The 14,822-nt window shown below is 41.2% G+C and overlaps 1 protein-coding gene and 1 long non-coding RNA gene across 7 annotated transcripts in view; one reads left to right on the forward strand and one right to left on the reverse strand.

Annotated features, from left to right (window-relative positions):
- LOC121145912 overlaps nucleotides 1–9,992 on the forward strand; it is a 22,910-nt gene extending 12,918 nt beyond the window's left edge. The window contains exons 2-5 of one of the 2 annotated variants that reach the window (XR_005882102.1): nucleotides 473–584; nucleotides 7,401–7,448; nucleotides 8,332–8,391; nucleotides 9,636–9,992. This is a non-coding gene — a long non-coding RNA (uncharacterized LOC121145912). The remainder of the gene's footprint in view (nucleotides 1–472; nucleotides 585–7,400; nucleotides 7,449–8,331; nucleotides 8,392–9,635) is intronic. The other variant, XR_005882103.1, reaches the window with a different exon arrangement.
- Nucleotides 2,446–14,822, reverse strand: part of HEPACAM2 (HEPACAM family member 2) — a 41,135-nt gene continuing 28,758 nt past the window's right edge. For 2 of the 5 annotated variants that reach the window (XM_040965110.1, XM_040965111.1), the window contains 5 exons: nucleotides 11,877–12,002; nucleotides 11,636–11,673; nucleotides 9,826–9,899; nucleotides 6,560–6,669; nucleotides 2,446–3,120 (listed from right to left, as the gene is read on the reverse strand). In XM_040965110.1, coding sequence (XP_040821044.1) covers nucleotides 6,561–6,669; nucleotides 9,826–9,899; nucleotides 11,636–11,673; nucleotides 11,877–12,002 — 347 coding nt within the window. In that variant the 3' untranslated portion in view covers nucleotides 2,446–3,120; nucleotide 6,560. Of the gene's footprint in view, nucleotides 3,121–6,468; nucleotides 6,670–9,825; nucleotides 9,900–11,635; nucleotides 11,674–11,764; nucleotides 11,790–11,876; nucleotides 12,003–14,822 lie in introns of those variants that run through there. The other 3 variants (XM_040965109.1, XM_040965107.1, XM_040965108.1) reach the window with 2 other exon arrangements.

Consider the following 14,822-nt stretch of genomic DNA (forward strand, 5'->3'; position numbering starts at 1 on the left):
TCATAAGGTGCAATATAATTGAATGATGAAAATGGTAATTTAACCTAGGAGGCTTCATAAAATCTGGAGTTTATGTTTTCCAGGAACACTTCCTGACTTGGGCCCCAGGGGGCAGCAGAGAATTAAGGAAGTGTACTCACTAGCCGTTCAAGGTTGGAAGATTTGATTGTGCTGTTCACCTACACTGCTTCCTAGCAGATGAACTGCAGCCAATTCTGAAAAGTAACCCTTTCTGTTTTTCACCTGCTCCATACACCCCTTTGGCTACGCTCTCTGACCTTGTATTTTCAGACTTTCTGGTCTGTCATACTTGAGCTTCTGTAACAGTGCACGCCTATTTCAACCCAGACTGAGGAATTCAGTACACCCCACCACATTTTGGCAGATTGTTTCTTAAAATACCTACTATCTTGTACAAAAAAACCATCGCCATTTCTTTTTCTGCATCTATGCCTTTTTTTTTTCTTTCAAGAAAGGAGCATGCAGCAGAGCTATTTCAGAATCACAGCCCTCCTCCACCCAGGCACCCTGGCATCAACTGGAGCTGTGCTTGTTAAAAGGCAGGATCTGGATCTCCTGAGTGGGTAAGTGGCCCAAATGCCCAGGCTGACTTCTGCTGCTCTGCCAGGCACAGTAGCAGGGAGCTGGATCAGAAACGGAGCAGCCGGTTATCCTTTGAGACGCTAATGCCAGCAGGCAGAGGCTTTACTGGAATGCCACAACATATACAATGGATGTACAGCCTCAATTTAGACAATTTTGTATGTCAGTTTAAAATGTTTTTAAAAAAGTAAAAGTAAATTAAAAACTAATGAAACGAGAAGTAGCTATATGTTAAGTCCTGTGATGTGACATTATTGTAACTAAACTGTATAAGCTCTATAATGTAATAGAATTGTGCTTTGTGTTATGAGCACATGTGTACAATTTAGTCAAAATCGTTTTGTGAATACTGAGTACAAATATCAAAACTATTTTAGTCTTATGCATTTTGGTGCTGAAAAGTCTATATGTATAACATATTCCTTATAAATACTAAGCACTAAGAATATTCCAAGTTACAAGTGGTAACGTAGGTTAAGAACTGGCAATAGCTAAGATTGCATTTAGTAATAAGGAAAAAGCTTTAAGCTGCTTTTTAAATATTAATTTGTGGATTAGGTGAACATCTGGGTTTTGGTTCACCAATTCTCTTAGAAACCCTGATTAATTTATGAGATCTTCATCCCCATTTACTGAAAAACAGTGAGTCACCCAGTGTCACACATGTTTGACGACCAAAGTTAGTGGATTCTGGATCTTGTCACCCTTCCCTCTTCAGCAACTGCTTGCTGTTTTGAGTGGAGCCACACGCTAAGGGACTCAGCGTTTTTGTGTGAGAGATACAGAAATAAGAGGAATTAGAAATAAATGAAAAGTGAATTCGAGAAAAGAAAAAATAGATATGTATGTTTCTCGTGGTTTGTAGGGAGAAGCCCTAAAGGAATCACAATTACAGCCAACCCCCAAATTAAAACCTACACTTCCCAAATCCTACTTTTTCCAGGGTTTTGGTTTTTGAATCCTATAACTGTAACCATTTCAAGAAAGGGCTGCTGACATGGTAGATTAAAGATTATTACGGTTGGGTTCAGGAAAGGGCAGACCATGAAACAACTCTGGTGTACTACAGGTGGGTGTGTCCACTGAGAAGAGAGAACAGCTCAGGAGGCACAAGGGATTGAGAAAGGAGAGAAAGGAGGTGGAGCCTGGGTGGATGCTTAATGGCAAGGATGCACCTGCTCTCTCTTGGTCTGTGATGGGGCTGCAGCCTTTGTCCAACTTCGTCACGTACAAATGACGTTCAGCTCAGAAGTTCATGTTTGGATGCAAGGTGAATTTGCCACGTGATCTTGGGCGTGGAAAACAATGCCCTCAGATGAAGGGGAACACAGCTCACAGGCCATTTCTGCTCTTACATTGCCTCTCGTTGGTCCCTCGCTCTGTTTACCTTACCAAGCCCATTTTTTGGGTATACTCTATCTTGTTATACTGCACATCTATGTGAATGACCTTAAATCCTCTAACACCCTGGGGAGCTGTTAGCAGGGGATTTCTGAGAGGTAGGATTACAAAAGATTTTAATGACCTTGCAAGAAGCAGTCTGGGTTTCCAGATATATATTCATTTTTAAAGCAAACATGAATTCCTTTCCTAATCAGAAAAAGTGTTTTTTTTCTTCATGAAATGTAAAGAAAATCTCTATGCTTACTAATGATAGACTTTTCCAGAAGAAAAAAATTATAAAGATGGTAGCTAGAAAAGATCAAAAAGGAGTCATCTGACTTTTTTTTTCCACCTTGTGCTTTCTACAAAAACATGGGCAAGGCAGTGTTAGTGGTTTGTTTGGAACATTTAAAACACAAAAATTTATTTTAATTTTTTGTTATAAAACAATAAGCCACAAGAGAGCAAAATTTTTATTTTAATAGTTTTATCTCTCCTTTATTAAACAATAGCAAACAAGAATAAAAAATTCAGTTCTATGATCTGACATATATGTAATACATTTAGTCTATAAAATGAAGAAACAAGACAAAAAAAAAAAGCAAAAGCAGAATTTATTTGTATCTTTTTCTGAAACTAAAAATAAAAACAATGGCTTAAGTTGTTCCCTTAAGCATTAACTAGGCCTTTCACAACTACTCTTTGTGATGAACCATCAAGGAAAAGACACAATCTTGCTTTTGTAACAACCATCATTACTTTGTAGTACATAGAACAAAAAAAAGAAATTTGTAAATAAGAGAAATCATATACAGACATCTTAACAGTCAGGAGAGTGTAGTAAAGCAGTCTGCTGAAAGGCTTTCAGATGACACAGGAGCGTATCAGTGTTTCTGAGAGTCTAGCCTGGAGCTCATTTCCTCCTCCCAACTAGCAGGACCCATTGCCCTCTGTTGCACAAGACAGTACGTTGTCTAGGAATCCCACTTGTCTAACATCTCTACTCCACACATAAAGCAAGCAGTGTAAGGAGTACTGGCTTGACTTCTTCACTGATTCCAGAGGGAGATACATCTCCATTGGTTTTGCTTCATTATTTCATTCCAATATCCTGCTTTGCTCTTGAAGGTTCATCTGGCAAGGAGACCTATAGGACAGGTAAACTGTTTTACAGATCCCAGGTCTGTAGGTGAAAGAAACTTCAACATAGCTCTGCAAAGTATGAGATTTTGAGGAACTTAGAGAGAATTACATTTATCAGTTGAAAAAATTTGAGAAGTAAGTAATCATTACACCCTGTAGGTAATTCCCCTTGAAATTCAAGGCTTACTTTTTTGAATTTGGTTTTTAAGACGCCTACAGTTAGCCTTGAGTTCAAATCAAGTACCCCAAGACCATTTAATGAGGTCAACAGGTGTTTGGTAAACAGTGGGGCTGAGTGCTAGAATAGGAACACAGACCAATTTATGAATTTGTTTAACAGCAGTCCTCTTGGGTCACAGACACATGCCTTCGAGAAAATTGTCTAAGAGCCAAAGAAGGTTGTTTGATTCTATTTCCTATATCACAAGTTATTTTCAAAGGTAAGAAAAAGAATGAAGTTGAGATCCTTTCTGTTGAAGTGGTGCATTCATTTTGGAGTTGGGAGCCAGGAGAATATAGTGTTTCACTACTCATGGAATTCATCTTTGAATTTATTTGTGAATAAAACCCTAGACAATTGGGAGGGAAAACAAACCCCTCTACATCCACAGCCAGCACTTCTATTGAGGAATATTTATTTTATGAAGGATCTTTTTAGGAGAAATAAGCAAATGAGGGCCCACTAACTTTATTTCATTTCGCTCCCTAGCACATAGTAAATATTCAAGAAATGTAGATTGCTTGTTAATAAAATCAGTGCAGGGATAGTCCCTTTGGTTCAGCAGTTAAGAGAATCATATCTCATAGCAAAGGGACTTGGGTTCAAATCCAAGCTTTGCTTCTGATTCCGGCTTTCTGCTCAGTGTGCATCCTGGCAGGCAGCCGCTGACCACTCAAGGACCCGGGTCCCTCCCACCATGGAGAGACTTGCACTGGGCCCTGGCTTTGGCCTGGCTCAGCCCTGGCTACCGGGGCTGTGGTGAGTACGCTGGTGGAATGGAGCTCTCTCTATTTGTTTACTTATCCCTTTTGTCACTTTTGCCTCTCAGATAATAAGAACGTACAGGATGTTTCCTGATTCAAAAAGAAACATTCTATTTATTTATTTTTAATAGGATAAATAAAGTAGATCTGTAAAAGAATGTAACAGTTTTAACATGTTGGCTCCCCATTTGAGTGAGTTTGGGGACAAATGGGAGAAACAGTTTTAAAAGGGAATTAGAGAGAAGGGAGAAGGGAAGGGCATCCCCAGGAAAGGAAGGCATGAAAGGAAGGGGACGGACAACATGACAGACACTGGCAGTCACAGACTTGGAAGACAGGCTCAGAGCGGTGGGCAGAGAGCCCTGGCTGGCAAGGGTGCCATGCCAGCAGGCTGGGAAGGAGTGTTGGGGCGGCTGCCTTCCCAAGATGCTCTGCTCCAGAGCAGTTTTGAATAGTCTTGTACGGGCTCAGAAAAGGGCATGTCTGCTTCATTGTTAACTAAAGATTGTGTTTGTGTTTGCAAAGTGTGCAGCTTTAGAAAGTGATTTTTTTTTAAACAAAACCTCAATTATTTGACATACATTTAAAAATCCAATGACTTTGTGTCCCCAAATTGTAGCTGCTACACGTAACAATTTAAATACAGCGTTTACTTCATTCTTAGGTAATTACCTTTAATTTTTCATCTGTGGTTTTTTTTTCATCCTAGTGGAGAATATGGGCGTTTAGAACAAATGACAAAATTAACTGGATTTAAATAGGGTAAAAATTTTAGTTGGATTGATTTTTAGGAAAACAAACATACCCTCAAATTCTGGGAGTAAATATGCTAATTAATCTAATTTTCTCATTACACAATTATTCATTAGTCAATTATTGGCATTGTAACTGATAAATGTGAACAATTATTATGTGTCAACCAGAGAGATAGAAAGACAGAGAATAAAAAAGAGAGACAAAGAAGCATTCCTCTAATTTTCTATTCCAGAAAGTAGAGAGAGTTAGGGATTATTTTAATGAGTTTTATTTTTATACTGTCTTGGAATTTCATCCCACCCTTGAGCAATTCTGTTAGGTTAATAACCACATGCTTTAGCCAAATGTCTTTTTATTTTGAAAACAGAAATTTCTAGCTCCTTCAGGATCTTTCCTGTTTACATGACTCCAGGCAAATTTTCTTTGTTGCGGTCCTCTCATGGGTCTTCCCCTTTAAATGACTGACTACTTAATTTCCATCCCCCACCCCAGACCCAAGATGGGTGGGTTCTGGCCCAGGTAGAGGCCATGTTCCCATGCACTCAATCATTCCTGGCTTTTATTTTTGTGCTCGCAAAGAGGTGTGTATAGATTATTTTGTTGGAACTGTCTTTCTCTGGGTACTGATGTTCTTTTCAAAGTCAGTAAATGACAAATAAAGAAATGGAAGACAGTTTGTGGCAGTCATGCCCATAGGCAGCTACAAACTGCAGGTGCTCATTTCATGACTGCAAAAGACTGGGCACACTTGTTCCAGCTAGGGAGCAGGGAAAGTTCCTTAGTGGCGGCCCTGAACTCAGTAGTTTCCTGACTTCCACAAGGTGGAATTTACTCTCTCTGGGTGAGAGATCAGGCCTCACTTCTATTCACCTGGGTGTAGACTACTTGATTAAAATACTTATTTGAGAGTGAAGGTGAACAGGAGGGAAGGAGGGAGAGAAAGAATGAGAGAGAAAGAGAAAAAGAGAGATAGAGATACCTCCTATTTGTTGATTTCATTTCCCTAGTGTCCTCTGTAGCCTAGCCCAGGCTGGGGCTGCAAGTCAGGAACTCTGGTTTTCTCTTGTGAGTGGCAGAGATCCACTCGTGCTGCCTTGGGTCGTCATGCTGCATCCCAAGGTCTGAATTGGTGGTGAAGCTGGAGATGGAGCGTAGACATTCCAATATGGGACACAGCCCACTTAAGCTCAATGTTCAGTGTCTGCCGTGGGAGTAGACTGCTGTGGATCCTAAGGGTGTCTGATGCTTACTGTGCCAGGAAGCTCCTTTGTGATTCTTTGCTTCCTGGTCCTGCTTTGAGTGACAAGTCACCACGGCTTTCAAAACTAACACAGCTACTGGCAAATCGCCAAGATAACCAGGCAGCTTGAGAATTGCCCTGGCTGCTCCTTTCACACCCAGGTTTCAATTCCCTGGGGGAATACCACGGGGGAGAAATGTACACAGCAGACAGTTAATTCCGGAGGCTGGCATCAAGGCCACAGTCCCGAGGGCATAGCCCCAGAAACCATTTTGGGTGTTTGCTCATTTTGTGATCCATTATTACATGGGTACGTATGCTACACATTTTCTGATGTGTAGAAATCATCATTTTCAATTCAAGATTTTTCTCCTAAGTCTTCAAATGTAATCAGAGACTGAATGCTGAGCGGTTCCATAGCACACCCAATGGAGAGAGGTTTATACTTACTCTAGGTGATCTTGCTGTTGGGCAGGGATGTGCTGAATAACTTCATAAATTGTGTTGTGCACGTCTTGCCCTGATACACCCTCAGACACTCGGACAGACCTGCTTGGCATCTAAAAAATGTGACACAGGAAAAATTAATGAAACACTAGCAGATGGTATTGCCACTATGCATCGAACACCGTGGACAGTTGTGACGATTAGAGAAGTGCTTATCACTCTAGAATGTTCGTTTCATCCTTGCTACAGTTTCCATGCGTTTACTCTGGCTGTTTATACAGTAGCATAACTCTAAGGTCAACATAACTCTAAGTAAGATCGGGCCATCAGTTCTTTCCTTTATCTAAGAAGAACGAAGCCAGGACTAAGTAAAAAGACAAAATAACAAAAGAGGAACTATCAAGAGAGTGTGGAATCAGAAAGCATAGATGATCAACTTTTCTGCTATATCTCAATGGCCTCTTGACATTACTTGCCAATAACATGTACGGGGCGGTGGGAGTGGGGGCAGGCGGTGTAAAGGATAATACACAGCCCAGAGCCCTCCACCCATCACGAGTGATGGCAGTAAGAAGAACTAGATGACACACACAGGAAGATGTTTCAGCTTGAATGTAGTAATGGGTTCTGAAAACTGAAGCACTGGATGAGAATGGAAATAATACTTCATTTGGTTAAAACTTCTTTCATTGAAACTTGGCATTTGTATTTTATTTACTCCTATTTCTTCTGCTTATTTTCCTCATTCCTGGGAGCATTGTCATCAATTATTTAGATCAAATCTGATTTTTTTCCAAATATCAACTTAAAACAATTTTTCCAAATCACATGCCTGCCACTTCAGTCCTTCCTGTTTCTGCAACTCAGGACCAATGGGAGACTCAATGCCTTGGTATGTCTGGGCAGTTCTCTGATCTCACCCCAGCCTGATAGGACCTAATAAGGTGTTTTATGATTCCTAGAAACCACCTTCTCCCATTCTGCTTGCTAAAGCTCTCATGGGTAACCCTCCAAAATATAATTTTTCCTGCCATAGTTCTAAAAAAGAAGATTAATCTATTTATTTGATAATAAGAGCTACAGAAGCTTCATCTGGGTCTCCCATGTGGACAGTTGGGGCCCACACTTGGGTCATCCCTCACTGATTCTGCTAGGGCCATTAGCAGGCGGTTGGGTTGGAAGTGGAGAAGTTGGGACATGAATTGGTTCCCATATAGGCAGCAACTTTATATCTGTTATATACAATACTGGCCCCATCCTACCATTAGGGTTTACAAGTTTGTGTTTGAGATCAGCTCTTAATTTTTTTTTTGGTAAAGAAGTGATCAGGGGGTATGGTGAAAGCAATCTACAAATCATCCCTAACTTGCTCCACTAACATAATATTGGAACTGTTAAATAGCAAAGTTGTCCGTCTCATGCAATTCCATCCTGTCCAGTTCCTGAAAGAGGTGCGAAATAGACAGTAAGGTGTACAACAGATAGAGATACGCCCCATTTGTACCCATGTCACAGTAAGGCAAGAGATTCGTTTTAAAAGCATAATATGATTAGTAGTTCAGTGCATCTCCCATCCAAGTTTCAACTGTGTGGTTTTAGTTTTATTATTACTTTTGCTTTCTGCACAGGGTTCTTGTAGGTAGCTGCTGATTTTCTCATCTAACTGCCATTCTGTGACTGTCCCCCGTGGGTCCTCTTCCCTCCTCCTCCCCTGCCTGCCTCCTCCCCTCCTCTTCCTTGAGTTACTGGTTTGGTTTTGCGTTTCTTTCCCAAAGCACCTGGCAAGAACAGCAGATTCCTCAGGAGTGTTTGCTTTGAAGATGACCCTGGCGCAGGTCAGTGTATTCTGTTTATGACAGAAATAAGCAGGGCTGCTGGCAAGCTCTCAAATAACCTATTTCTCTGCTTCAAGTCGCTGAGTACTGGAGCCTTCCGAGCCCACATATATCCTTCCAGCCAATACCCCAGACTGAGTACTGAGTGATCCCCAGGCTAAATTGGAAGATTCTTACACAGCCCTCACTGTTTTTACAATGAATAAAAAGCATGCATTATTTTAAATAAAGAAACTCATGACTTCAAAAATTTCATTATACATTTGAACGCATGGGGTTGTGGCTTGCCCATTTGAAGCTATGTATTAGAGGGGAGCTTCCTGCCAGTATGAGAAGCTGTTTGACATAATTGATTCTCCAAGGATTTACCTTCACCTTTGTTGGCTGCGGGACTGAAGAGTGAGTCAAACCAGCCTGGGATTGGAAAGAGCTCTTTGCAGGGCAGCTCTTCCATGCATCTGAGATGGTTCAGGTGCTGGTGCCAGAGACACACCCTTCACCAGAATAAACTCCAATCAGGTCCTCTCCTTCACTCATATGGCATTTCTGAAACTAGACCTGTGCCCAGGGACCTCACTGCAAGATCCTTACACATTGATGGAATGCTCTGAATAAACAAAGCAACCATTTCCCAAGGTAAATGGTTCTTTCCAAAACGAGACATGAGAAGGCTCCAAGCAAGCAATTGGTTTATGTCTCCTTCTTTAATGCAGTTTTTGATTTATAGCCCGTTTCATAAGTGAACTCTTTTTTGGGAAAAGGAAGCAGAAGAAAAGTTGTCCTGTGGGAATTTATAAAAGTGCAGAAACACTCTACATGTCTGAACAAAACTGATGGTTTGGAAGATTTTTTTTCTTTGGACTGAAAACTTGACTTCCACCGTATACAGTGGAATCTCCTAATCTCACATCATGTAGCTCTCAGATACTGATAACAATGTATAATCTGCAGACTGTGGGTCTGGGCAACGTGCTCCTTCTCATGAGCCTACGGGCATTTTCAAGGGCATCAGCAGCTAGCTCTGCAGTGCCCCCAAGAGGTGCTCCCAAGGAAACAGAGAGCCACGTAAGGATCCTCAGGCGTCAATCTACAGAAAGATTCAAGCAGACTCTCTTGGTCCTGTCATTATCCAGTTTCCCTGACTTTCAGCCTGCTTAGTGTCCTCAACCTCCCTGAGCTCAGGTGGTACCAAGTGCTCATGAGCTGGCACAGCTCTCATTTTCACTTTTTCTATACTGATGCAGGCTGAGACACATGTCCTGGCTCCCCAGATGCAGCAGCACCATGCGTCACCGAGCAAGATGTCCCTGCTGGATGCCACCTTGGCTAACTCAGCCATTTGACCACAAAGCCCAAGGGCTCGGATAAACATCACTAACATCTGTGGAGAAACATAAGCCACAGTATGGTTAATCTGTTACCAGGAAAACCAACCCTGGGCACACCAGCGGCATCTGGGAAGGCAACGAATTCGTATATCCCAAAGTCATCCAGTGCATCCTCGTGGCCTGGAAACGAAGCAAATGACACTTACAAACCAAGTGCCTTTTGATTTGCTGTTGCTAGTTCTAGAAACCTGTGGAAAGCTTTACTGTTTTAAATGGTGTGTGTGTGTAAAGCCAGGCTATCATTTCCTAATCCCCGCCCCCTAGTCATGAAGCTAGGAAAGCATTCCCTGCAGAGCTGAGATGTGCAGCCAAGTGCTTCCTTCCTTCCTTCCTTCCTTCCTTCCTTCCTTCCTTCCTTCCTTTCTTTCTTTCTTTCTTTCTTTCTTTCTTTCTTTCTTTCTTTCTTTCTTTCTTTCTTTCTTTCTTTCTTTCTTTCTTTCTCTTTCCTTCCTTCCTTCCTTTTCTTCTTCTTCTTCTTCCTCTTCCTCCTCCTTCTTTTTCTTCTTCATTTTTATTGGAAAGTCAGATATACAGAGAGGAGGAGAGACAGAAAGGAAGATCTTCCATGATTCACTCCCAAAGTGGCTGCAACAGCCAGAGCTGAGCTGATCCAAACCTAGGAGCTTGGAGCCTCTCCCAGGTCTCCCACGTGGGGGCAGGGTCCCAAGTCTTTGGGCCATCCTCAACTGCTTTCCCAGGCCACAAGCAGGGAGCTGGATGGGAAATTGGGGCCACCGGGACATGAATTGGTGCTCATATGGGATCCCAGGGCGTTCAAGGTGAAGACTTTAACCACTAGGTTACCATGCCAGGCCCTGCACTGACCCTTCTTAAAGGCTGCAGGAAGAAATGTGGATGTTGTGTCCAGAGACACCTGTGGGGCTTCCTAACCCTCAGTGCCCAAGGCCCCAGTGCCTGCAGCAGCCCTGGATCACACATACCATTGACTGCACCTGCCAGAGTTAACAGGGCCATCAGAAGTACAAAGAGGAAACACCTACAGCTGCCTAGGCTGATGCAACCCAGTACAGTACAAAACATGGTCCTCCAAGCCCATGACTATAGAATGATGGGGATGGATGGCAGTGATGGGAGGAATCCCATGGTGTCTGGAAACCTTCCCAGCTTGGATACTGAGTTATTGGTGAGAGAGGCACGCCCAGGGAAGAGGCAGAAGACCCACATATTAAGCATCCAGGTATCCATGAGGCACTATCTATACTCATTTGTTTAAATCTCCTAGCAGCACTAACAGAAAGTTTCTCTCTCATTATGGAGAAGAGGAAATAGAGACCAGGAAAAAGGACTTTCCCAAGTTGACTTAAGGAGAAAGTGGCTTATACGGGACTGAAAGCCTGCTCGGATGATGTTGAGGTCTAAGCAAAACCTGCAGTGTAACAACAGAATGAGCACGTGATGATAATGAGGCCACACTGGGACACAGAGTGATGCTGGCTTCTGCCAACCCTCCCTGGCTCTCCTCCTGGCAGTGAGATGGCATCTTAAACTCTGCCTTTAGAATAAACAATGTAGGATAATACTTTGGCATTTTCAAAGTAATAATGGGATCAATGGACTAAGCTTCAACCAAACTCTGTAGCTGTAAGCATATGACATTCTCTGACCCTCAGCTATCTTGTCTAAAATGAAGTTGGAGTGGCTGAAGGCTTGTGACTTTCATAATATCAGTGCAAAAGACTACGCTTTACAACACGAAGGCAGTATTTCAAAGTAAGGGATTGTTGATGTTATATGAATGTGGGTGTCTGTTGATTACACTACAGTAATATTACATTATATGGCTATGTAATAGCTAACATTAAGATTGACATATCCCGTTCCAGGTTGGCAGTTACCTGAAAATGTCTGAGCTTTCCGATAATCTGTTTCTGGCCTGAAAAGACAAACAAATGATTCTGTCATGGATCATAATTGAGGAATAAATATTTAAGAAAAAATTATTTCTGTAGAAGTATATGCATTACCTGCCTTCCAGCTTCTGTTTTATAACTAAAGCCAAGACAGTAGAAAACACAGTCAGACACTTTTTAGCATTTATATGAAACATTCAAAGAAATTCAAAAATTTTTAACCTACCTTTGTAAGGCTGAAATTTTTTCCATAGAAAAAGCAGACACATGGATATAATCAGAAATAGTGATATTCCAGTTAGACTTGCCAGTGGGGACAGTGACTTCTCTTTTTGCGCAGAGCTCTCCAGGCCTAAACAAAAACGACAAATGGAGTTTTAGGAAGAAGTCACTGTTTAAGTTGGCATGTTTATGTTTTAACTTAATTCTTACAATGTTTGAGAGATGGAAGACAGAAACCAGTAGAGAACTCTCTTTCCCAAGTTCCTCCTTCAGATCCCTGTAATGACAGAACTGGACTTGGCAAAGTCAAGAGCCGGGAACTCAGTCCAGATCTTCCGGGGGAGGTGAGGGGCAGTGGCCTAGCCTCTTAGCCATCACTGGAGCCACAGCTGGAGGCTGAACCCTGGGTACTGCCGTCTGGGAGGAAGGGTCTCAACTGGTGCCTCCCACCATACTTTGTGCTTACTTTGAGACATGGCTGCAAACATGTGTGTATGTGTGTACTTCAACATATGAATACATAATATGTAATGTGTGTGTGTATATGCAAAGAGAGAGAGGGAGGTAGAGAGACAGAGAGAGGATGAGCAGGTATGCTGCTGATACACTGTGCTAGATGCAGCAAATACTCATGTCACACTTTCTGGTTGTTTGCCCCAACTTTAGATGTGTTTCAGCTCATTGTTGCCTCACCCCCAGATGCCAAATTGGTGCCTCTCTCCTCCTATCTCTTTTAGCATAATTCAAGTATATGTACCATTTTATAGGGAAGTAGCACATGATTAGAGGTACAAAAAAGAGTTTATTTCAAATGTTCCTAAACTCTAAAAAGAGTAAAAATGTACATTTACTTATAAATTTGTTGGTATCTAGAAACTTTAACTACTTAGATAAGCATTTTTTTCCTATTTTGACAAAGATGTATCTTATTGTTTTAAAAAGAATAACTTACTGCTTTTTAAATACTCTGTAATTTAATTGCCACAAATGAGAGACAATTTGATACTTGTCTTTATGGATCAGGCTTATTACAGAGATTTCCACATCCATTCATTTTGTGTCCAATGGCAGGATTTTCCTTGTGTTTTTGGACCAATCATCAGTTAATGGACATTTAGGCTGGTTCCATGTCTTTGTTATTGTGAGTTGAGATGCTATAAACATAACACTGTGGATCTCTCTTTCAAATGCTGATTTAATTTCATTTCTTTTGAATATTCCTAAGAGTGGAATAGCTGGATTGGATGGTAGATGTGTTTTTAGATTTTTAAGGAATCTCTCTATACTCTTTTACGTCATAGTTGGTTTTGTTAATTGAAGCAATGATAATCCCTAAGATAGGATGAGTGTAAGGCTTTCCAATATGTATTTACAGTTATGCTTTTTGGCTAAAATTCACTTTGTTTTGAAAGCCATTCCCTTAGTTAATATCATTATCCACAATACAGAGCTTTGAGCTGGTATCTGCTGAGTGCTTACGACGTGTTGGGTTTTGGTGTAGGCTGCTGGATGCATGCTGCCCACTGAGTCCTCACAGCACTTGAATTAGGAACATCTTTGTCATCTCATCCTCCAGATGAGGAGGCCCTGGCTCCATCCAGGTTACTCAATGACGAGCGGTAGAGTCTGCTGCTGACCCCAGGCTCTCTGAAGATTTTAGTGCTATTTTAACAACACTTGCTAAATACAAGTATGTTACGACCTGCTCCAGACTACAGGATGTTCAGTCATGGACTTAATCTACACTCCAGGGTCTCCCATGAGTACAATATTGGCGTGGGAGTGAAAGTCACGTGATGTCATCTCTGTTCAACAGTGCTGGCAAATGGCCTGGAGACTCCAGGTGAGCTGGCAGTGTACTGGCCACTTGACTATGCAGGACACGTCCAGCCTGCATGCTGTCTTCATTTGCCATCGTGACTGTGTTGAGACATTCAGCAGCTTAGGAAAGCAGGAGGCCCTTAGTCTCTTGCTTCTCTCAGGATATACCTAGATGCACTCCAGAGGCGTTTCCAGCTAGAACACGTCCACTGCTGAATCTTACAGAAGCTCTACAGAATATTGTATTGATCGCATATGCCAAATTCTAGGAAATAATTCTAGGAAACAAGTCTGGAAAGCATACTGTCTCTTTTGTTTCCCCACGTATCCCCCTGAGTCCTCCAGAGTAAACAGTTGTGTAGTAATCGCTATGTTAGTCATTAGTTTAGATCTAGACTAGAACATTGTAAAACTTGCTGGAAAGGTCATTTTCCCTTCTTTTCCCTTTGTTATTTAATTGTAGAATAACTCATATTTTCCCACAGTTAGAGAGTGATTGGTTTTAGTTTGCAACCACTTTGGCATGTGTGTAATCTGCATTATCATTTCTTGTTAATATTCTTTCCACATCACATTCATACGCATGGACCACCAACAATTTCCCTATCACTTTCTGACATGTAGATACTGTAATTATAGAATGCAGCATTCTCAGAGTTTGGTAGAGACATACTTTCGTTATTATTAATTTCAAAACATTTTCTTAGTTGTCATTGAGATTTCTTATTTGATGGATGGGTTTATTTAGAAGTATGTTGATTTCCTTATGTTTGGGAACTTTCTAGATTTCTTTCTATTACTGTCTTGTCATTGCTATTTAATCTTACTCTGGCTGGAGTAATCCTTTGAAATTGTTGATTTTTTTTTTAAATGACCATATACGGGAAGAGAAAGTGGATTCTGTAGCTGTGTGTAAGTATTTTAAATGCCATCCATTTGATCGTGTTATTTTTCTTTATTGCCACTAAGCTCTGTGTGATTGATCTATCAGCAACAGAGTAAGTTAGAATTCCCACTTTGTGAAAGTTTTTTTCCTATAATTTCTCACATGTTCTGATCAGTTATTAGGTTGTCTGAGGCTATATTATTAGATGCAGGCATATTTAACATTTTTACATATTGTGACTAG

The sequence above is a fragment of the Ochotona curzoniae genome, unplaced genomic scaffold (genome assembly GCF_017591425.1).
Source record: "Ochotona curzoniae isolate NIBS_2020 unplaced genomic scaffold, NIBS_Ocur_1.0 scaffold_3835, whole genome shotgun sequence".
NCBI classification, from domain to species: Eukaryota; Metazoa; Chordata; class Mammalia; order Lagomorpha; family Ochotonidae; genus Ochotona; species Ochotona curzoniae.